This window comes from Chiloscyllium punctatum, chromosome 10 (genome assembly GCF_047496795.1).
Source record: "Chiloscyllium punctatum isolate Juve2018m chromosome 10, sChiPun1.3, whole genome shotgun sequence".
NCBI classification, from domain to species: domain Eukaryota; kingdom Metazoa; phylum Chordata; class Chondrichthyes; order Orectolobiformes; family Hemiscylliidae; genus Chiloscyllium; species Chiloscyllium punctatum.
Window position 1 is genome coordinate 58,993,084 of NC_092748.1, and position 24,489 is coordinate 59,017,572.

At 38.6% G+C, this 24,489-nt stretch overlaps 3 protein-coding genes across 10 annotated transcripts in view; 1 reads left to right on the plus strand and 2 right to left on the minus strand.

The window, feature by feature from the left end:
* Positions 1 to 1,249, minus strand: part of cfap210 (cilia and flagella associated protein 210) — a 193,092-nt gene extending 191,843 nt beyond the window's left edge. The window contains exon 1 of one of the 2 annotated variants that reach the window (XM_072579274.1): positions 1,191 to 1,249. The gene's annotated coding sequence lies outside the window, so the exon portion shown is untranslated. Of the gene's footprint in view, positions 1 to 1,163 lie in introns of both variants that reach the window. The other variant, XM_072579275.1, reaches the window with a different exon arrangement.
* A 43-nt stretch (positions 1,250 to 1,292) lies between these two features.
* ssb (small RNA binding exonuclease protection factor La) lies at positions 1,293 to 22,508 on the plus strand. Of its 2 annotated transcripts, none has more exons than XM_072579284.1 (14): positions 1,293 to 1,449; positions 3,089 to 3,163; positions 4,705 to 4,779; positions 6,328 to 6,402; positions 9,315 to 9,418; positions 9,492 to 9,663; positions 10,371 to 10,478; positions 10,577 to 10,677; positions 12,329 to 12,394; positions 17,194 to 17,233; positions 18,894 to 19,034; positions 19,118 to 19,304; positions 19,393 to 19,521; positions 21,992 to 22,508. In XM_072579284.1, exons 2-14 carry the CDS (start codon positions 3,098 to 3,100, stop codon positions 22,090 to 22,092), a joined length of 1,365 nt encoding a protein of 454 aa, XP_072435385.1. In that variant the 5' UTR covers positions 1,293 to 1,449; positions 3,089 to 3,097; the 3' UTR covers positions 22,093 to 22,508. The 2 variants fall into 2 exon arrangements, with proteins under 2 accessions (XP_072435385.1, XP_072435386.1); XM_072579285.1 differs by having other exon boundaries at positions 1,392 to 1,415.
* Positions 22,140 to 24,489, minus strand: part of mettl5 (methyltransferase 5, N6-adenosine) — a 30,627-nt gene continuing 28,277 nt past the window's right edge. For all 6 annotated transcript variants that reach the window (XM_072579292.1, XM_072579287.1, XM_072579290.1 and 3 more), the window contains exon 8: positions 22,140 to 22,253. In XM_072579292.1, the coding sequence (XP_072435393.1) occupies positions 22,212 to 22,253 (42 nt within the window). In that variant the 3' untranslated portion in view covers positions 22,140 to 22,211. The remainder of the gene's footprint in view (positions 22,254 to 24,489) is intronic.

The window sequence follows — 24,489 nt, forward strand, 5'->3', positions numbered from 1 at the left end:
GTTGCCCCCCCAGCGGCTTGTGAACTTCTGGAATTCTTTACCACAGAGGACTGTGGAAGCTTAACCTTTGAGTATGCTTAAGGCATTGATAGATATTGGGTTACAGGGTGATGCCCATATCTGCAGAATCATTTTCCATGGTTTCAACTACACAGAGTTTACTGCCACCGGAACATATTATAGGGAATGTTCCAGAACCAGGGAAAAAGTTAAAAATTACCCAACACCAGGTTATAGTTCAACAGGTTTATTTGGAAGCACCAGCTTTCAGAGTGCCACTCTTTCTTCAGGTGGTTGTGGGGTAGGACCAAAAGACACGGAATTTATATGAAAAGGTTACATTGTCATGCAGGTAAAATGATGTACTTAAGAAACCTCGATATTTAACAAATAATCATGACTTTTTAAATGTATCATTTTATCTGTCTGACACTGTAAACCTTTGCTATAAATTCCATTTCTTATGGTCCTATTCCACAATCATCTGAAGGAAGAGCAGTGCTCCAAAAGCTTGTGCTTCCAAATAAACCTGTTGGGACTATAACCTGGTGTGGTGCAATTTTTAACTTTGCCCATCCCAGTCCACCACCAGCTCCTCCACACAGCAGAACCAGGGACCAGGAGGCTGCTAGGAAGGTACATTTCCCATTTAAATGAATGGGTTTGCTTCTATCCACAGTTTCGGGCTTCCATGGTAGGTCCTGGAATGTATCCCCCAAGAGTACTGTAACCACTTAATGAAGGAGCAATGCTTTGAAAACTAGTGCTTCCAAATAAATCTGTTGGACTATAACCTGGTGTTATGTGATTTTTAACTTTGTGTTTGTGAAGTTCAGTCCTGAGGAAGAGGTGGGTAAAAAGGCATCGAAGTTTTCAATTAACCATAATTCTATTGAATATTAGAATAGACATGATACATTATACCAATTAGGTGAACAGCATGCATGGGGGTAAGAAGATTGAGAATAGTTAAAGGGTACGTAGTACCAAGTGCCTGTATACAAAGTAGACAATATGGAATTGGGCTCCAATGACCCAACAGCCTGGGTGGTAAATACCATCCCAGTGTTTCTTGCAAGTCCGGTTGTCTACCAGGTTATAATCTCAGCACAAAATCAATAGCAGTCCATTTTCAAATTTTATTCAATTACATTTAGTCTCACCTAGCAGCATTGCCTGGAGATACCTACCAAGCAAGCGATCCACCAACAACTTCCAGCTTCAAAATCACGATAACTGCGTCTGCGCGACTACAGGCACCGCGCTAACGTCATGTCGTCAGTACGTTGCCGCTATCGCAGTGCCTGTTGGGATATATGAGAGACTTTAAATAACAACGGCGCGGGGCGGGGACGGTGCAGAGTGTTCAGAGCCAAATGAGCGAGGAGATTATTGATTAAGAGTATTTTTTTATTGTAGGCCGCAACGCTTGTTGTTCTTGTCTGCGCGGTAAGGGTGAGCTGGAATGAGGGGGGAGGGTGAGTTGGAATGAGGGGGGGGGTGAAGGATATGATACTTGGTTGTGAGCAGGTTTTTCGTTCACTGGGCCGTCCCGATAAAGTGAAACCAGTGTAGAGTTTGTGAGGTCGTGGCGCAGGCTTTCGTTCAGTCACTTCAATGGGTCTGAATGGCGTGGATAGCTCAGTCATCCTAAAGCAGAGACACGGCCTCAACAACCTGCGAACCTTGTGTTACTCCCGATGTGCCAGGGCAAAGCGCACTCTGTTAGATGTACAACGTTTGTAGTGACATGGTGGTTTGTTTCATTTTTCACAGATGTAGTAAATTCTTAAATGATAATAAAATACGCTGCTTTATTTACATAATTAATTGTTAACTCGTCAGTTTGAATTGGACGCGCGAAGGCACGTGCGTTTAATAGAGTCTACGTTTAAATTCTTCGAGTGGGAAGGGACTTAACTTTTTGTTTTTCATTATCTTGTTCGTGAATCTTACAACACAAACAATTATTAAAAATTTGATGGCTAGAATTATTTTAAGTGAAATCGACAAGAATTTCTAAATGGTATATATTGATCTGACAAGTGTAGAGTTACAGAAGTGTCCGTGTTCTGAGGCTTGAGTAAATACAAAGTTTTCTTTATAACGTGCAGACAAATATTTTAAGATTTGAAGTTAATTACATGAGAATGACAGCCTTCGGCATCTTGAACGTTCTATTTACCAATCTGGTAGCTTCATTATCAATGTTTATAACTAAATTTAAATTGAAATGTGACAATTTATTACGTTGGTTTATGTGTTGAGTTTGAATTCTAGTTAGTGTTGAAGCATTTTCACTGCATAAACTGTATTTTGTTATATGGTAAACCATATAGGAATGATTTATTAAACATCAAGCTGTGGACCTTGGATGTGTAAGGTTATACCAAGAATAGTAAAGCCAAATTGAACTAATTTATTGTAACGTAGAAACAATTTTTAAAATCCTACTTAATTGTTTCTGTCAAGTAGCGCATTCTATGTAAACTGAGACTTGGCACAACAACGACAGCATAAAATGTTTTGGGTATATCTGTGGCCATCATGAGCTGAAGCATAACTTCAGCCTGGAGCTTCTGGCCCAAATGTAGGAAGTTACTACTGCTTTGCAGTAAGCATAAGTTATGCAATTGTGTGGCTCAGATTTGTTCACCTGGCTGAAATCAGACTGAGGGAATCCACTTTTGCTGTTGGCTCAACATCTTGGGACCAGCAACATAATTCATTGCAAGAACTGAAACATTTTAAGAATGTGGCTGTCCACTTGTTGGGCATATTTTAAAAAAAAAATGTATGCCTTGCTAGTGATGTGTATATATCTGAAGAATAACTTTTAAAACTAAAATTTATTTTGTCTCAGTGCAACAGCGAGGGAAATACTAAATTCTATTCTAAGTGCAGCACTGTAGATTTCACTTGTCTGTCACATCATTTGTCTTTGAAGTGCATTAGTTCTATTTAAATAAACATTTCTGTCAAGTGTTAATCATAATTTTATTACTTTTAAGGAATAATCAGCTTGATCATGGATTAGTTTCATATATGAAATAAATAGTTAATATGCATTTATATTTTCATTGTGCAGGTTGCTAAAATGGCAGAGAATGGAGAAGCTCAAGAAACAATTCCTCTGGAGAAGAAGACAGGTGAACCGATGGAAGTACGTAATCCATACGAACAGTGGGATTATATTTTGATGTGATAAAGAAATTGTGCACTTGCCAGCTCATTGTGCAGGCTTTCATTCACTTAAATTGGGCTGAATGGTGTGAAAAGCTCAGTCATCCTAAAGCAAAGACACTGCCTCAATAACCTGGGAACCTCCTGTTACTCCTGATGTGTCATGACAAAGCAGACTCTTGGTTAGATGTACAACGTTTGTAGTAATGTGGTAGTTTGTTTCATTTTCACAGATGCAGTAAATTCTTAATGGATAATAAAATATGTTGCTTCATCAACATAATTGTTATCTTGCCATCTTAAATTGGAAGCGTGAAAGCAAGTGCATTTAATAATTTGAATATAAATTCTCTGATTGGGAAGGGACTTGTTTGTCACTATCATGTTCTTAAATCCTAAAACGCAAATGATTATTAAAGATTTGATGGCTAGAATTATTTTAAGTGAGATCGACAAGAATTTCCAATGGTATATGCTTACCTGACAAGTGTAGAGTTACAGAAGTGTCAGCATTCTGAGGCTTGAGTCAATTCAAAGTTTTCTTTATAACGTGCAGACAAATATTAAGATTTGAAGTTACATTTCATGAGGATGACAGCCTTCAGCATCTTGAAAGTTCTATTTACCAATCTTTTTTAGCTTCATTAGCAACATTTATAACTAAATTAAATTAAAATCTCCAATCTCTGCCAATTTATTAAACTGATTTATATGTTGAGTTTGAATTCCAGTTAGTGCTGAACATTTTCACTGCATACCCTGTATTTTGTTACAAGGTAAATATATAGGAATGATTTCTTTAACATCAAGCTGTGGACCTTTGAGTAAGGTTATCCAAAAAATAGTAAAGCCAAATTAAACTAATTCAATGTAACACAGAAATAATTTTTAAAGTCCTATTCAAGTAGTGCACTCTATATAAATTGAGACCTGTTTTGCCTAACAAGGACCACCTAAAATGTTTTGGATATCTCTGTGGCCATCATGAGCTGAAGGATGACTTCAGCCCGGAGCATCTGGCCCAAAAATAGGAAGTTACTACTGCTTTGCAGTAAGCATGAGTTATGCAATTGAGGCTCAGATTTGTTAACCTGGCTGAAATCAGACTGAGGGAATCCACTTTTGCTTCTAGATCAACATCTTGGGACCAACCACCTAATTCATTGCAAGAACTGAAACAGTTTTAGAATGTGGCTGTCCACTTAGAGCTTTTTTTAAATAAAGCACAAGAAATGTTGGCCTTGCTATTGATGTGTATATCTCAAATATGACTTTTAAAACTAAAATTTATTTTGTCAGTGCAAAATCTGAGGAAATATTACATTATATTCTAAAGTGCAGCACTGTAGATTTCACTAGCCTGTCACATAATTTGTCTTTGAAGTACATTAGTTTTAATTAAACATTTCTGCCAAGTGTTAATCATAATTTCATGATTTTAAGGAATAATCAGCTTGATTATGGATTAGTTTCATATATGAAATAAATGGTTAATATGCATTTATTTTTTTCATTGTGCAGGTTGCTAAAATGGCAGAGAATGGAGAAGCTCAAGAAACAATTCCCCTGGAGAAGAAGATATGTGAACAAATGGAAGTACGTAATTCATATGAACAGTGGGATGATATTTTATTGTGATAAAGAAATTGTGCACTTGCCAACTCATGGCGCAGGCTTTCATTCACTTAAATTGGGCTGAATGGTGTGAAAAGCTCAGTCATCCTAAAGCGAAGACACTGTCCCAATAATCTGGGAACCTTGTGTTACTCCTGATGTGCCAGGACAAAGCAGACACTCTGTTAGATGTACAATGTTTGTAGTAATGTGGTAGTTTGTTACATTTTCACAGATGCAGTAAATTCTTAATGGATAATGAAATATGCTGCTTCATTTACATAATAGTTATCTTGCCATCTTAAATTGGAAGCGCAAAAGCAAGTGCATTTAATAATTTGAATATAAATTCTCTGATTGGGAAGGGACTTGTTTGTCACTATCATGTTCTTAAATCCTAAAACGCAAACTATTAAAAAATTCTATGGCTAGAATTATTTTAAGAGCTACCATACATATTTATCTGACAAATGTAGGGTTATAGAAGCTGCTGTCAGCATTCTGAGGCTTGAATCAATTCAAAGTTCTCTTCATGACATACAGACAAATTCAAGATTTGAAGTTACATTTTACGAGGATAAACTGAGCCTTCAGCATCTTGAAAGTTCTATTTATCAATCTTGTAACTTCATTGGAAACAGTTAAACTAAATTAAATTTGAAAATCCCCAATCTCTGTCAGTTTTTAAAATTGGTTTATATGTTTATTTTGAATTCCAGTTAGTGCTGAAGCATTTGCATTGCATAAACTGTATTTTGTTACATGGTAAATATGTGGATATTACTACTTGAACACCAAATGTGAACCTTAGATGTTTAAGGTTATGATGTAAGTTATATAAAGAACAGTAAGAATTGAATAAATCATATTCAATTGTTTCTGTCAAATAGTGACTTCAATGTAAAATGAGACCTGTTTTGCACAACGAGGACAGCATAAAATGTTTTGGATATCTCTGGCCATCATGAGCTGAAGCATGACTTAAGCCCAGAGCTTCTGGCCCAGATGTAGGATACTACTACTGCTTTCCTGTAAGCATGATTAAGGCATTTGTGAGGCTCAGAATGGTTAATCTGTCTGAACCTGACTCTGGTAATCCACTTTTGCTGCTGGGTCAACTTCTTGGGACTTAGAACATAATTCTGGGGGTGTACAATCATTGCAAGAACTGAAACATTTTAAGAATGTGGCTGTCCACTTGTTGAGCACAATTTAAAAAATGTTGGCCTTGCAAATAATGTATGTATTTTCAAGGGTGACTTTTAAAACTTAAACTTATTTCATCTATCAGTGACTACATTTTATAAATCTTAAATATTTCTGGGGAAATATTAAATTCTATTCTAAGTACAGCACTCTAGATTTTGCTTGTCTGCCACATCATTTCTCAAGTGCATTAGTTACAATTAACTAAACATTTCTGCCAAGTGTTAACCATAATTTTAGGCCTTTAAGGAATAATCAATTTGATTGTGGACTGATTTTATTTATGAAATAAATGGTAGTTAGTATGCATTTTTCTTTGTGTAGATTGCTAAAATGGCAGCAAATGAAGTGGCTCAAGAAATAACTCCTCTAGAGAAGAAGATATATGAACAGATTGAAGTACGTAATCCATATGAACAATGGGATTGTATTTTTATTTGATAAAGACACTGAAAACTGCCCTCGTTGACTGAATTAATGGCAGTTCTTACGGTTATTGTTATTACATGGCGGAATGAATCAACCAAATCGGTAACTAAAGTAGGTTTCATGAGTAATACTTCTGCTCATTTTCCTCTCTTTTCACTCACTCCTCACCCCCCCCACACCCCCCAAAAAAAACAGCTGTGTGGTCTGAGCTGTAGATCTAGCATTACTTTGTAAAAAAAATGAAGGTAATGTTTCTTCTTGTTCTGCTTGTGTTGAAAGGTTGCAGACTTGTATTTGCGGATACATTCTATTTTGTTCAAAAAGCGCACAATCTGAAGGCGGTCAGTTAATTTGACACTTTAAATTTCTACTTTGGAAGTATTAGTCTGACTCTAGGTTGAGACAAGATCGACTCTAACCTGACTCCTTTAATGCATTGTCTGAGCTGAGATGTCACTTTTTTTTTTATATACTGATAAAATCTTGGGGCACTAAATTCTGGGATTTACATATTAATCAATTGAAACCTACATCATTCTAAGTGATTACAGACTTAACAGCCACCGAGGTTTGTTTAATACATCATGTCTGTTGTGTGACACTTGTTTTACTTATAAATTTTGTGCCCTGTGTATCCTGCCCCAGCTACCTGATGGATTAGTTCTCTGAAAGCTTTTATTTTCAAATACGTGTTGGACTAAACCTGGTGTTGTGACTTCTGACTTTGGCTACCCCAGTTCAACACCGGCACGTCCACATTGTGTTGAAAGGGGCAAAGTGAACAACTGTGTTCCTATCAATATTACTATTTCTAGCAAACAAGTGACAAAATATCTCATTGAAATTGGCTGTGGAATACCTTGTATCTCCCGTAATGTAACTTTTTTATTATTTTATTGCTGCAACAAGGCTAGATTTATTTATCTCACTTGTTTCTAAAAGTGTGCTTTTGTTGAAAGTATTGTCTTCATAAATGGTAGTGTAGAAAAACATTTGCAGTTTGCTTAGCAATATTTGGAGTATAAACCATTTTGAGCTTATCCTAGAATTTCACAGCTTGTCAGAGTCCTACAGCATGGAGACAGGCCCTTTGCCCCAAACTGGTCCATGATGACCAAAATGTCCATTCGTGCTAATCCCATTTCACTGCACTTGGCCCATATCCTTCTAAATTTTCCTATCTATATATTTGTATAAATATTTGTTCATGGACCTGCCTCAAACACTTCCGGCAATTTGATCCATACCTTACCACCCTCTGTGTTTGAAAGAAAATTCCTCCTTAGGTTCCCTTTTATTCCTTCCCTTCTAACCTTAAACTGAAGTGTTATAATCCTCGATTTCCCCAACCCTGGGAAAAAGTGACTGCTTTAACCCTGACCACTCCTCATGATCTTATACACTTCCATAAGATTCCCCCCTCTGTCTCCTTCGCTCTATAGAAAAAAGTATGAGTTTGTCCAACCTCTCCCTCTAACTCAGACCATTGAGTCCTGGCCACACCCTTGTACATTTCTTCTGCACTCCTTCTGGTTTAATAACATCCTTTCTATAGCAAGGTGATGAAAACTGAACACAATACTCCAAGTGCAGCCTCACCAATGTCCTGGACTTGTAACTGTGTTCTCTGGCATTGAGTCCTCTGCCAATCAAAAGGTTTTTCTCTCTACTGTCCCAAACGCTAATCTATAAAGTCTCCTCTTAATCTCATTTTCTGCAGGGTGATCCTGTATTCTACCATCTATTGAGGTAACTTAGGTCCTTAATCCCTAATCTCGTAAGCTTTATCTCTGCACCCTGTCTGAAGTTTTCGCACGTGAAAGTGAGTACTGCAGATGCTGGAGATCAGAGTCAAGATTGGAGTAGTGCTGGAAAAGCACAGCAGGTCAGGCAGCATCTAAGCAGCAGGAAAATCGACGTTTCAGACAAATACCTTTCATCAGGAGTTTTTATATCCTTCCTTTAATGGTACTGAACTGTAATTTGTAGAAGTTACCTCTTGTTTTTGCTTGGGTTTGTCTTTATGAAGACCAAGATCCTGTGTGCCATATTGCTTTCTCATGTGGCTGTCACCTCAACATTTCGAGTATGTAGTCGGGAGATTTTATGGCACGGGGTAAATCCCTACTTCTGGGCCAGAACGTCTGGGTTAAAGTGTTATTGTCATAACCTGTTTGAACAGGCTGGTTAAAAATTTTTTTGAAAGTACCAAAGGACTAGAATTGATAGTGCATGCAGGGCTTCTGTAGTGTCCCTGTTCTGGGCTAGAAAGTCTGGGATATGTCTGAACAGGTTTTAAAAGTATCTATCCCCAGATCTGTTACTACACCCTGTTCAACTGTATCCTTTGTATTGCCTTGTTCTTATGCCCAGAAGTAACACTTTCATGCATTACTGCATTAAACTTAGTTTGCTATCTGTTTGCCCATTTCCATCGTCTGGTTCAAGTTCTCTTAAAAGTTGATCAGTATCCTCCACACAGTTCACATGCTTTCAAGTTTTGTCAGCTCTTGAAGTTGTGCCCAGTAAATCAAACTCTAGCTCACTAATGTAGATGAAGAAAATCACTTGTTCCACTAATATATAATTTAGGTGTGATTCCTTCCTCCAATCTGAGAAATTATTTTGCCATTATTTCCAGTCTTTCAATCAACTTCACATTCATGCTGCTGCTGTCCCTTTTTTCTCAGTAAATGCCTTCCTTCCTGGATCATCATTAATTGTTAATTGTTGATCATGATGATCAGTGTTCCTTTTAGAAACTCTACAGTTAATGTCACAATCTCATTTTTCTTTGCCTGACCTGCCTAAATAACAGAATAAATTTAGAATTCCTTCCTGATAGCTTCTCCACTGAAAGTTATTTTGCTGTCTTTGTACAGTATTATTTTGGTGATCACAACTTGCCGCGAGATAAATTTCTCAAAGAACAGATAAAGTTGGATGATGGTTGGATACCCCTGGAAACCTTGATCAAATTTAACAGGTAAGAACAATTGTAGTTCTTGATTAAGACAAATGGTGATATAAGTAGTCTCTGACCATTAAGTGTTTTGCAGGTTAAGCCGTTTAACGACAGATTTCACTGTGATAGTAGAAGGTCTCAAGAAATCAAAAAGTGGACTTATGGAAATAAGTGAAGACAAAACTAAAGTTCGTCGTTCTCCAAGCAAGCCTGTGCCTGAGTGTGAAGAATATAAAAACTCTGTGAAAGCTAGATCTGTATATGTTGTAAGTATTTGTGGTTTAGAAACATTGAATTTTATCTGTTCACACGGAAAACATTTTGAATTTTGAATTTTCAGTTAAGATTGCTACTTGGTTAATCGTTCTGGTAGAAACAATTTTGGTGAGAAAGTTTCCTGATATTGAAATAGTTGCTAAAATGTTGTATTGCAGTGAATCAATTGAAACTTACAAACTATTTAGTTTGTTCGTGGTTTATGGTCACATGTTCAATTTCTTAATTTTAATTAGCTGTTTAGTAGAGTGAGGTTGCTTCATCCTTTGTTTGTAATGCTGGACTAGAATTTTTGTAGTTCTCTTGCCTTTTTTTTTTGAAAAATGCATTGAACATGAATAGTCTAGAGTGGGACTGTTTCTCCTTTGGAATATGTTACTGATTTGACCTCTTTGTGATCAAACAGTGATAGAAAGTAGGAGTATACTTCATTTGTATAAGTTGATATCCTATAAACTATAGAATTTAATAAAATATATAGTATGTTGTGTATTAAATGAAGGTTGAGCATTTGTTTAACTTATGTGATATCCTTCATATTGACATTTCACTAAAGGATTTCGTATCATTACATCCATTTGTGTTTTCTAAGCTGGGAGAAACACATGCTTGAATAGGAAATACTTAATTTACATTTAAATTTTAATATTTCCACTCCTCCTTTACTGTTTTCATGTCATGTCTTCCCAATGAACAGAAAGGCTTTCCCACAAGTGCTACACTTGATGAGATTAAGGGTTGGTTTGATGAAACTGGGCCCGTGGAGAATATACAGATGAGAAGAACACTGCAGAGGCAGTTCAAGGTCAGTATTTTTCTCCTTTCCTTTTTCCCACCCCCGACCCTCAAAATTTCCATAGTTTGTATTTAAACACTGAATTGTTCTGTCCTTTTTGTTCACAGGGATCAGTGTTTGTTGTCTTTGATAGTGTAGATTCGGCCACAAAATTTGTAGAAACCCCAGGGCAGAAATACAAGGACAATGATATGATTGTGCTTTTCAAGTAAGTATGTATGTTTTTGGCATACCTTGTTTGAGTTTATCTAGATATATACTCTTGCTGCTCACTGAAGGAAAGTTAACTTAATTGAGTGCCTGATTGGAAAGCAAAGTCAGCTAGAAAACTGAAAGTGACCTTTGCTGTTGGCTTCTCTGAAATGACAAAGCATTTGGAAATCTACTTGATTTTGGAGGTAATAACCTTTTGTTGTAATATTCCTTTAGGAAGGTAAACTGATTACCTTGCCCCACATTTGGCCCAATAAAGTTTGAATTTTAAAAGGAATGAGATATTGCCAATTATATTCATTTATATATAGCTTTAACAATCTAATTAGCTAGATTCCTTAAGCAAGTTAAGTTTTTGGAAACAAAATTTATTCTAAGTTCACTAAAACATTTAAACTATGCAAAAATATATAGCTACTTGTCCTGATAAATAATACACCCACCAAGTCCAAATCTAGGAGAAATAGTATAAACGCTCTGCAATGTTATCTTGGAAGTACTTTAGCTAAATAGCAGTTAAGTTCAGGGAGGAAAAAAATACTATTAGTGCAGCAACCTTGGCTCGACAGCTGGCTAAATTATCCATCTGGAGACGGTAGTGATAGTGAAATCTTTTCAAGAACCTGGGCTGCACCAATAATGACTTCTCCCTTTAGGAATCTTTCACCTGTGGTGAAGAACTCTCCAATGGGTTTTTAACTCTGGTCTTTGGGGGGGATTTCAGAGCAAAGAAGATGGGCAAAAGCTGTTTTGTCTGTGATTGATTTGTCGCGTTAGAGTCCAATAACTATTAAACCCATAAACTGGGTCATGTGTACTTTGTAAATGCAATGTTTTCTTGCTGCAGTCAGTCTCCTTCTAAAGTTTTCTTTCCAAAAGTCTATGATATATTTACATGTCCAGTAAATAATATTCTGAACTAATTTTCTCTATTAATTATAGAGATGTTAATCTACAAATCCAAGTACTAATTTAGGACAAAGAAATAATATTGCTTAAAAATAAGTTTGTTTTTCAGAATACTTCAGTCAGAATCAGGCAATTGGATGAAAAATTTGGTTTGTTTTTGTGATTGCCCTCTTAAATGAGTAGTTGATGCAAATTTAGGAATTGATCTGTAGATTTCGAATTTTCTACCAAATTTGAGAACATTTACCAACACACTTCAGGATATTTTTCACTTATTTTTAGTTAATCATGTTCAAAGATAAAATCATAAGGATTATTACAGGTGTTAATATTTGGTTTTCACATCCTTGGTAATTTTTTTCCCAGCCATGATGCATTTCGAGATGAGTCTTGATTCCTTGGCCTTTGTTATGAATTCCAGGGGTTTCATGTTTTTTACTTTTTTATACTGGCTGCTTCATAACTGAACATGTTGAAGTCTTTCTCTTGGCAACAAAGTATATTCAAGCATTATGCAATCTGCATAAGATTCAAAGTTAACAAGTGCTTAATTTGGTGGCAAATTTGCAAAGTTATTGCATTTTTGGTGTCTCTTCAAATAAATGCTGTCAAGTGTCCAATTTCTGTAATATCATATGTGCATTTGTCTTAAGCTTCCACATTATGATTACTTTGATCTGAGTGATCTGAATGGATTGACGCACCTAAAATTCAGTTCTCATGTTTCCTTCTTAAAGGGAATCTTACTTTGCAAAGAAAGCTGAAGAAAGGAAGCTACATAAGACAGCAAAAAACAAAAAAACGTAAGTGATTACGAATTTGTGACTGTTTGATGAAAACTGTACACTGTTTGCATTGGCAATAGACAATAGGTGTGGGGGTAGGCCATTCTGCCCTTCGAGCCTGCACCACCATTCAATATGATCATGGCTGATCATCCTTAATCCTTAATCAGTATCCTGTTCCTGCCTTATCTCCATAACCCCTGTTTTTCTGCAAAAAAAAAAAGTGGGCGGCACGGTGGCACAGTGGTTAGCACTGCTGCCTCACAGCGCCGGAGACCCGGGTTCAATTCCCGCCTCAGGCGACTGACTGTGTGGAGTTTGCACGTTCTCCCCGTGTCTGCGTGGGTTTCCTCCGGGTGCTCCGGTTTCCTCCCACAGTCCAAAGATGTGCAGGTCAGGTGAATTGGCCATGCTAAATTGCCCGTAGTGTTAGGTAAGGGGTTGATGTTGATGTAGATGTAGGGGTATGGGTGGGTACGCTTCGGCGGGGCGGTGTGGACTTGTTGGGCCGAAGGGCCTGTTTCCACACTGTAAGTAATCTCTAATCTAATCTAATCTAATCTTGATTCCACAATCCTTGAGAGCTCTATCCAACTCTTTCTTAAATGAATCCAGAGACTGGGCCTCCACTGCCCTCTGGGGCAGAGCATTCCACACAGCCACTACTCTCTGGGTGAAGAAGCTTCTCCTCATCTCTGTCCTAAATGGTCTATCCCATATTTTTAAGCTGTGTCCTCTGGTTCAGCACTCACCCATCAGCGGAAACAGGTTTCCTGCCTCCAGTGTGTCCAATTCCTTCATAATCTTATGTCTCAATCAGATCCTCTGTCTTCGAAACTCAAGGGTAGACAAGCTCAGTCGCTCCAGTCTTTCAGCGTAAGGTAGTCCTGCCATTCCAGGAATTGACCTCGTGAACCTCCACTGCACTCCCTCAATAGCCAGAATGTCTTTCCTCAAATTTGGAGACCAGAACTGCACACAATACTCCCAGGTGTGGTCTCACCGGGGCTCTGTCCAGCTGCAGAAGAACCTCTTTGCTTCTATACTCAATCCCTCTTATGAAGGCCAGCATGCTATCAGCCGCCTTCACTACCTGCTGTACCTGCATGCTTACCTTCATTGACTGGTGTACAAGAACGCCCAGATCTCTCTGTACTGCCCCTTTACCTAAATTGATTCCATTTAGGTAGTAATCTGCCTTCCTGTTCTTGCCACCAAAGTGGATAACCATACATTTATCCACATTAAACTGCATCTGACCACTCTCCTAACCTGTCCAGGTCACCCTGTAATTTCCTAACCACCACCTCACATTTTACCATGCCACCCAGCTTAGTATTATCAGCAAATTTGCTAATGTTATTACTAATACCATCTTCTATATCATTCATATATATTGTAAAAAGCTTTGGTCCCAGCACTGATACATGCGGTACCCTACTGGTCACTGTCTCCCATTGGAGCAGTTTATCATTTTTTTTTCTTTCTTTTTTGTTTCCTGTCAGCCAACCAACTTTCAATCCAAGTTAGTACTTTGCCCCCAATACCATATGCCCTAATTTTGCTCACTAACCTCCTATGTGGGACTTTATCAAAGGCTTTCTGAAAGTCCAGGTATATTACATCCACTGGATCTCCCTTGTCCATCTTCAGAGTTACATTCTCAAAAAATTCCAGAAGATTAGTCAAGCATGATTTCCCCTTCATAAATCCATGCTGACTCTGACCTATCCTGTTACAACTATTCAGATGTTGTAATTTCATCCTTTATAATAGACTCCAGCATCTTTCCCACCACTGCGGTCAGACTAACTGGTCTATAATTTCCTGCTTTCTCTCTCCCACCTTTCTTAAAAAGTGGTACAACATTAGCCACCCTCCAATCCGCAGGAACTGATCCCGAGTCTATCGAACTTTGGAAAATAATCACCAACGCATCCACGATTTCTCAAGCCACCTCCTTCAGTACCCTGGGATGTAGACCATCAGGCCCCGGGGACTTATCAGCCTTCAGACCTAACAGTCTCTCCAACACCAATTCCTGGCAAATATAAATTCCCTTAAGTTCAGGTCCTTCAGCCACTGTTACCACGGGGAGATAGCTTGTGTCTTCTCCAGTGAACGCAGATCTGAAGTACCAATTCAGTTCTTCTGCCATTTCTTTGTTCCCCGTAATATATTCCCCTGTTTGTCTTCAAGGGCCCAATTTTAGTCTTAACCATTTTTTTGCCTTTCGCATACCTAATAAGCTTTTACTATCCTCCTTTTATATTTTTGGCCAGTTTACCTTCATACCTCATTTTTTCTTTGCGTATTTCCTTCTTAGTAATCCTCTGTTCTTTAAAAGCTTCCCAGTCCTCTGTTTTTCCACTTATCTTTGCTATGTTATACTTTTTCTCTTTTAACTTTATATGTTTCTTAACTTCCCCTGTCAGCCACAGCCACCCTTGCCTCCTCCTAGGATCTTTCTTCCTTTTTGGAATGAACTAATCATGCATCATACACAGATATCCGCCATTGTTCCTCCAGTGTCTTCCCTGCTAAGGTATTGCACCATTGAACTTTGGCCAGCTCCTCCCTCGTAGCTCCATAGTTCCCTTTATTCAACAGAAATATTGTCACTTCCGATTGTACCCTCTCCCCCTCAAATTGCAGATTGAAGCTTATTGTATTATGTTCACTACTTCCCAATGGCTCCTTCACTTCGAGGTCCCTGATCAATTCTGGTTCGTTGCACAATACCCGATTTGAGAATTGCCTTCTCCCTGGTAGGCTCCAGCACCAGCTGTTCTAAGAATCCATCTCTGAGGCACTCCACAAAGTCTCTTTCTTGAGGTCCAATACCATTCTGATTTTCCCAGTCTACCTGCATGTTGAAATCCCACAACTGTAGTAACATCTTTGCGACAGGCCAATTTCAGCTCCTGATTCAACTTGCATCCGACATCCAGACTACTGTTCGGGGGCCTGTAGATAACTCCCATTAGGGTCTTTTTACCCTTATAATTTCTCAGCTCTATCCATACTGACTCTACATCACCTGATTCTAGGTTCCCCCCCACACAAGGGACTGAATATCATCCCTTACCAGCAAGGCCGCCCCACCCCCTTTGTCTGTCAGTCTGCCCTTACGATAGCACGTGTAGCCTTGAATATTCATTTCCCAGGCCCTGTCCACTTGAAGCCACGTCTGTTATCCCCACAATATCTTATCTGCCAATTTCCAAAAGAGCCTTAAGCTCATCAATCTTATTTCTAATGCTTTGTGCATTCATATATAGTATTTTTAATTTGTTACAGCCCTCACCCTTCCCATCAACTCCTATTTCACTCAACCTTACAGCTTGATCCCTTTGCGTTTTCTGCTTCATTGCTAGTTGTCTTTCTTGACTGCCCTTGTTCTAACTTTCCCTTCAATTTCCTTCTTAAGCGTCCAGTTTGTCGTTCCCCCCCCCCCCCCCGCTACTTAGTTTAAACACAACTGCGTTGCAGTAGCAAACCTGCCTGCCAGAATGCTGGTCCCTAACCTATTAAGGGGCAAACCGTCTCTTATATAATTTATGCTTACCACAAAACATACCCCAGTGATCCAAGAATTTAAATCCTTGCTTCCTGCACCAGTTGCCCAGCCACACGTTCAAGTCCATTATCTCCCTGTTTCTGGCCTCACCAGCCCGAGGAACTGGATGCAAACCGGAGATAACTACCCTGGACGTCCTGCTTTTCAGCCGCCTTCCTAGTTCTCCGAAGTCTCACTGTCGTATGTTCCTGACGTCATTTGTGCCAACATGTACTACCACCTCTGGCTCTTCACCTTCATCCTTGAGGATTTCTTGCACTCTGATGTCTTTAGCCCCGGCACCAGGAAGGCAACCCGCCATCCTTAAGTCCTGCCTGCTGCCACAAAAACCCCGGTCAGCTCCTCTCACTGCGAAGTCCCCTATTACCACATCTCTGTGCGATGTCCAATTCTTCCGCTCTGCCTCCACGCCAACTTTTAATTGACAGACCTGGCCGCCTCGTGGTCTGGCAGTGTCATCTGTCTCTACGTTTCCAAAAGATTCAACTTGATCCTGACAGGTACTTCCCCCGGGGTTTTTTGCACCTGTCTCCTCTCTGCCTTCCTCATCGTCTGCTCTCTTCTGGTATGGTCGGTGTAATAACCTCCTGAAGGTCTTGTCCAGAAGGATCTCGTTCTCTCGGATGAGCCTAAGGTCCTCTAGTTCGTTCATCAGTGCTGCAATATGCTCTGCCAGTAGCTGAATATGCACACACTTTCCACACTTATGAGCCAGACACACCAGAGTCTGAGTATTTGAACTTTGAGGTAGGGTGAGAGAATGAGATGCAGGTGAGGAAAAAGCAACCATAATTAAATGTTTGATCTTTTAAATGTGGCTACGAAATTGGGGTGGCAGTATGGATTGAGGCCTTGGGTTGAGACCAGATTTTAAACTCTCTTTTTCCATAATGGTATATCTTGAGTTTTGGATTTATTCTACTCTGAGAAAATGGGTTCTTTTGACCCAGATGGACTCTAAATAATATGCACAGTAGAAACCAATTTAAAGAGTACCTTCAATGTGTATGAAGTCACTTAAAACAATTTTCTTTTGTTTTAAAGAGACAATTGCAAATAAATTTTGTTTGTGTCCTGTACACCCCCAAAAAAGTTAACTTGCTGTCTAAATAATTTGGTACTTCAGACAAAACTAGATTTTATTACTAGCTCTGCTGAGGAAATGTGAATTATCCATGTTTTACAAACCATCTCCATTTAAGTTTAGTGACTAATCTGCTTTACTTTTTCCTTTCAGTGAGAAAGACCATGCAGGTGTTGATGCTGCGCTTGACAAAGTAAGTTGTCTTGTCTTTTTTTATTTGGCACAAAAACAATGGATGCAACTCTATATAAAGACATAGGAGCAGAATTAAGTTGTTCGATCGTGGCTCAACCCTATTCCTCTGCCTTCTCCCCATAGCTTTTCATTGCCCTTCCCAATCAAAAACCCATCTGTCTTCTATATATTCGATGATTTGGCCTTGACAGCCCTGTTTGGCAGTGTGTTCCAGAGATTCCCACACTCTGGCTGACAAAATTCCTGCTGATCTCTGTTTGAGGGGGTTGTGTCTTCATTCTGGGGCTGTGCCCTTGGGTCCTTATCTCTCTTGTAGTGAAAACATCATTTCTGCGTCCCTTGTACAATTGTAATAGTGCCTTTTTTACATGCCTTTTCTATCCTTTATTTCCTACCCACATCCTGACTACTGCTAGAAGGCCTGTACACCTCTCCCATCAGGGTCTTTTTTTTTAAATTTTTTGCAGTTCCACAACTCTACCCACACAGATTCTGTGCCTTCCTACTCTGTTCCTCCTGACTTAATTTTTTGCTGTTAAGGCAACTCTGCCTCCCTGGCAGTCTTTTCAGTTGGATATAACTTCAGATATTTAGTTCCCAGCCCTGATCCATTTGGGCTGGCAGGAGGCTGGAAGAACACATCAAGTCAGGCAGCAACAGGAGGTGCAGAAGTCAATGTTTGGAGTATAACCCTTCATGATCCATCTGGAGCCATGTTTCTGTAATAGCCACGTTGTACCCACTAATGGCTATTAATTGTTAGAATTTATTTCTGCTGTCTAACGGATATGATGTTTACTTCTAATAAATGCCAAAGCTGTTTGGCTAGTCATTTTAATGGTATGTTTTTAAAAAATGTAGCCTTTTCTGTCAGTGCCTTAAGTGGTTTGAACCTTGGAAAAGAATAACTAACTCACGCACCAGATGCACCTCAAAACTTTTATGTCGTAGAAATTTATTCAATAAGTGTCTTCTGTCTTTCAGTCTTGGTATACCATTCATTGTGGTTTTAGCTCAATAATTCCTTGTTAATTATTAAATTAGTTGAGTATATTCTCCCTTTACTTGGATTGTTTATCAACAGCTATTCCAAATGTTACTTCCACTAAATCGAAGCTTCTCAAATGAATCTTCCTCCGACTTTGACTTATAGATCAATTATAATTGAAGATTGAAATGGAAACATGAGGCTAGGTATCAAGAAATATAGATTTGAATGCAGATCACATGACCTAGGAATAGCAGAACTATTCCTATGATCTCATTTCCTAACCTACGAGATAACATAATTCTTTGAATAAAGATTCAGTTCTGACTAAAGTGACAAATGTGTGCAGCCCATTAAGTATGTACAGCACTGAACAAATGTAGAAGCAGCATGCTCTTCATGTATTGTGTGCACCTTATTCTTATTTGGATCTCTCAATGCATCAACTGCACATAGCGAACAAGTCAGGCAATATTGACAAGGATATAACAGTCTCCTTGCTGACTTGGTGCAATCTCTGCTCTTATAACTGACTGAGACTTGCAAGGTATTTGTCTGCATAGAAGTTAGTAAATTGTATCTTCTGATCTGATGTACAGGTTATAGCTCTTGAATAACATTTGGCAGTGATGGAAGGCATGGAAATATTAAATGTTCTTTTATTCTAAAGAAATCCTTCGAGGAAAAAACAGGGTGTTTGCTAAAGTTTGCTGGTGACCTTGCTGATCAGACTTGCAGAGAAGATATTCATGAAATTTTCTTCAATCATGGTGAAATACAATGGATAGATTTTATAAGAGGTGCTAAAGAGGTAAAAATGACTTCAAGTTATTCAATTGAGTCTTTTTTTTAAAAAAAATTGCTTGCTGTAAGGATTAATTGTATGCTTTGTAGGGAAATATCCTTTTTAAAACAAATGCAAAGGAAGCACTTGAAAAGGCAACAGAAGCCCACGGAGGAAAACTGCAATTGAGAGATAAAGATGTCACTTGGGAAATGGTAGAGGGTGAAGAGGAGAAAACAATTTTGAAAAAGATATTGGAAGATCAGAGGGAGTCACTCAACAAGAGAAGCTTCAAAGGTAAAACTCTAATGGTGATGTGCATGCTTGACAGTTGATGTTTTCTGAAAATTTTTAAACCATATACTAAAGACTTGTTTGTTTACAGCTCGAAGGGGTAGAGGAAGAGGTGGTAAGGGAAATTCAGGCCAACAACGGGTGCAATTTCAAGGCAAAAAAACAAAATTTGAGAGTGAAGATGAAGATGGTGATGGAGTGGAACAAACAACAGAAATTAGTAAGTGCAAATTGTCAGTGTTGAATAAACCACTGGGATTTGGATTTTTGATGCAAATCAATTGTAACAAGATTTTGTTTTTGTACTTATTCATTGGATACAGTGATCAGCCAGCATTAATTATCGATTTCTAATCACTCTTGAAGATGCTGATGAGTTGTTCTGGAACCACTGCACCTATCTTGTGTGGATGTATGCATAAAGGAAAGAGTGTCAGGATTTTGACAGTGAATGAAGAGTTTTATTGTTCAAAGACAGGATGTTGAATTAATTGGAAGGTAGCTTGATGATTGTAGCATTCCCATGTATGCTTCTGTTAGTCTTTTTAGATGACAGTTATGGATTTGAAGTGTTGAAAGCAACTTGGTAAGTTGCTGTCGTGTTCATGCTACACACTGCTGGTGCTGATCAAACAGACTTCTTTTGTAATTGTTGTCAAGTGGCCTGTATGCAGAATCTAACATCTGGATAAATGGAGTATTCATTGGCACTCCTCAGTTGTGCCTTGTAGGTGGTGAATGGGCTTAGGAAATTCAGGTCAGTTACACTCTGCAGAAAGCCTGCCTCTGGCTCACAAAGAAGCATTATTGATGTGTGATTAAAAACACAATGCTGGCATTGTGTGGAGATTTAATTTTAACATTTCAGGTGAAGGACTTGTTCACGTGACTGGTCCAGTTTAAAGTTCTACTCTGGTAATTTCTGTGATGGGAATGGGGGGGGGGGGGTTTGTGGCAATGATACAGTTAAATTCTCATAAGGCTAATTTTTGGAGCAGAGTTAGGCTATTTAGCTCATTGAGTCAGCTCTGCTATTTGATCGTAGCTGATGTTTCTCTGTCCCATTCTCCTGCCTCCTCAACACTTGATTCCCTTATACATCAAGAATCTGTCTATTTCTGTCCTTAATGTGCTCAATGACTTTGCCTCCATAGCTCCTGTAATGTCAGCATGTCCATCCTTTGATACAGAGCCTAAAATTGCTCTGAATATTCCAGATTCATCTTGAAGATGGTTATTGCCCAGCATTTGGAATTCAGTGAATATTCCAAATTCTGACTTGATGCATGGTAGTTGAAACTCCTACACTGATGGCATAGAATTGATATCTCAGCACCACCACTATTTCCTATGCGCAGATCTGATTTTGAACAGTGGAGAATTTTCCTGATTCCTGTAGCCTTCAACTTTTGAAGTTCCTTGATGTCAATGATACTCTTGTCTCTTCTCAAATTCAGTTCTTTGATCAATGTTTGGATTAAGGCTGTAAAGAGATATAAAGTAAGATGTTTTTTGTCCAATCCAAAATGAATATAAAGTGCCACTTGGTAATACCATCAACACCACCACTTATATTCAAGCAGACTACTGGGCTGGTAACTTGATTCGTCCTCCTTTTACTTGACCTGACAGACTTTGGCAGTTTGTTCATTACTGGATAGATATCTGCATTTAGTTTTACTAGAATAGCTTGATGGAAATTGATTTGAAATGGCTACTGATGCTGGGGATCTCATGAGACTAATATGCAAGTTTGGATCATTGACTCAGCATTTTCAGCTGTAGATGTTTGCAAATGGCATCTGCCAAGTGGAAACATTCGTGACTAGATGTGACACATCTACAGACCCATTGCATTGGCTGTGGAATTGTTTTTTAACCTAAAAAATGTTGGTTCTGTGTATCATGCATATAACCCTCTGTTTGTTTATAACTTATCTAGGTTTGACTGCTTCTGCTTGAATGCAGTCCTTTTTATAAAATCCTGCCTTGAGGTGGTAACCTGCAAGATACCTTCTTAATTGATCTGTTCAATTGATTTTAAAGCACCTCCAGAGCTGTGGGATTTGAACCTGACCTTCTGCCCCACAGTTGGGAACATTGTACCATAAGACCCCTAGTGAGGTGTGCTGAGCATTGAGTTTACATGCGGTGAATGGTAGCTTTGTTGATGACAGATATCTTGTAATTTTCTGCTAGATCAATCCTAAGGTTATTTGGCAAATGGTAGTGCCATTCTTACTTTAACTGAGAAGTAAGGTGGATTGTAATCATTTTGATAACCATGTTTCATCTGATGCCATGCCACCTGTATCCAGAATCTGTAGTGAATGTTCACAGGATCATCCTTGATTGTTCATCATACCTTGTGATTTTTGGTTTGAAGATGAGGGACAGATTGTTAAATACAGCTGTCTGTTATTTGACTAGTTCTGGGAGACAACTCTCGCGCAATTCCACTGAAGCTAGTGAGAAGGACTCTGCAGAATTGACTGTGTGCAGGTTATACCATTTGTTGTTTGTTACTTGACAAGGTTGGGTGAACTACCAATTTTTTTCAACTCTTGATTTTGTTGAACTATATAGCATGACATTTGTCACTAAATTAGCTGCTATACACTGTCCATACAAATGCTGAAAATTTTTGTTATTCTTAAATGTTTTTAACTGCCTTGTTTGACCTGTTGTAGCTACCACCAGTCCAAAGAAGAGAACCCTTGAAGAAACTGAAATTCTAGATGAGCCTTCAGCAAAACAACTGAAAACAGAAGATAAAGTTGCTGATCAGTAGGATTCAATTGAAGTGCAAACCAAACAAAATTACCACATGGCCTGATGCAAGGTGTTTTAACTATATTTAATTTTGATCTCTGCATTGTCTCCATTGAATATCTTCCAGAAGGATGGAATTTATTTAAACGAAAACCGTATGAAGTCCACCTCAATGTCGATCTAGAATTTAAAGAAAAGTATTAAACTGTATATTTGAAGATGCCTTACTGCATGCTTAAGATTTGTGTGGATGTTTTTTAAAAAACATTTTACTTTTGTTAATGATTTGATTTACTTTATTGACTGTTTATTCATTTCCTTGCAGAGATTATGTGCACAAGGTTGTGATACTAATACCTTGGAAGTTTGACAGTCTTAATACTAAACTAATGTAAATAGTCTGCAAATTATTGAATAAAACATTACTTTGAATTATGTAAAGGCTTTGATCTTGATCTTGCGTAGGTTAGTCTGCAGATAATAACCTAATTGGACTCTAGTTGATTAGCCAAACAGTAATTTCATATTTCTTGAGCTCTTCACTAACATCAAGCTACAGTTTTCATATATAGTTTTTATATACACTGACATTACAATGAATCCGATGTGCTACTAAATTCAGACTGCTTGTCTAACGTATCAATTAGAGGGTGTTTCTGCTCCCAAATAATAAGGCATGACACCACTGTTCTCTGTATTCCCTCCAAATGTTCACCAGCTACTAGCTTTGATTATTGTCAGAGAGGGATTGAGTCAATCTGGTTACAACCTTGGTGTCACAGATGAGCTTCTGACCCTGTGTTTCTGTATCAGTACATCTGTCTATATTGCAACTTTATCTGATTCTGCTTGCCTTCTGAAAAGGTTTACTTGTGCCTTTGTTACGTCTAGACTTGGGATGCCAGTGCACTGGAGTGGTCATGTTCCACCGTATGTATATCTGAATTAGTCTAAAACTCTACTGTGTTAATTTGCTGCGGAAGTAGTGACAGTGGTAATGTCACTGGTTGAGTAATCCTGAATCCCAAGTTAATGACTGGGTACAAGAGTTTGAATTTCACAGGTGGTGTGTTTTAGACCAGACCAAACCCTTCAATATATTAAGATGATACCTTGGTAAGTAAGATGTTACATTCCAGATACAATTTGATTGGTAAAAGTACTCTAAGCAAAACTCACTTATTTTTGACAGTTACAGTTAAACCAATTTTTTTCTATTTTAACTGTCAATGTTCAATAACTGCTAGTTAACTCCTCCAATTGAGCAACATCCCACAAACACTCCCTTAGCAGAAGAAAATTCAGTAAAACAGGTAGTCTCGCATGCAATTTAAGCAGCAGGAAGAGAACCCCAGCTTGTACCTGTAACCAAGGAATAAGAACTTCCACATCCAGCTTCAAGACCCCAGCAACTGTTGAAAACTAAAACTAAAAATTCTGTTTCTGTGGGAGCTTGAACTCACCCATTCAAGCTACTTATATTGTCTCAACTTGTTAAAAACAAACCCCTGACAACCTATTTATTGGCTCTGAGCAGACTGTTCTTGACTCCTATTTTGACCTTTCTTCATTAAAAGAAACAAAGATAAAATACACCTTAACCAGTGTATCATCACGTGACAGCCCTTGACATCAAGGCCACACTTGTGTGTGGTGTCAAGGAGCCCTAGCACAACTGGAATCAGTCCAACATGACTGGGTGGGGGTGAGTCAATTCTCTTCTGCTTGGAGTCACACCTGGCAAGTAGGAAGATTGTGGTAGTTGGAGGTCAATCAGAATCATGTCTAAAGTCTGACTATCTTCAGCTGTTTCATAAATAATCCCTCCAAGGTCAAGTAGGGCTGTTTGCTAACATTCAGCCTTTCTTATACTGGAACAGACCATGATCAAATGCAACAAGACTGCAGCAACATCCAGGCTTGGCTGTTACGTAGCAATTAATGTGTGCCACAACAACCATTCAATGACGAATGCCAAGAACAGACAATCCTTTCCATCAACTTTAACATTCAATGGCATTACCATCATTGATCCTTTTACTATCAACATCCTGGGGGGAGGGGTCACCAGAAATTCCACTTGCCATATAAATACTGTGACAACAAGAGCAAATCCAGAAGTGTGGAATACTGTAGCAAGCAACTTGAGTCCTGAAAAGCGCTCCATCTATAAGACACCAGTTAGGAGTGTGATTGAATACTCTCCACTTGACTGGATAAGTGCAGCTTGAACGACATTCAGCGTTTGATACAGAGGACAAAGCAGCTAGCTTGATGGTCATCACGTCCACAACTATCCATACAGATGCTCAGCAGCACTGTGTACCATCTACAAGGTACCAAAATCACCAAAGATGTGTATCTTCTAACCCGTGAACACTTGCACAAGCGCAGAAGATATGTGGGAACACCACTT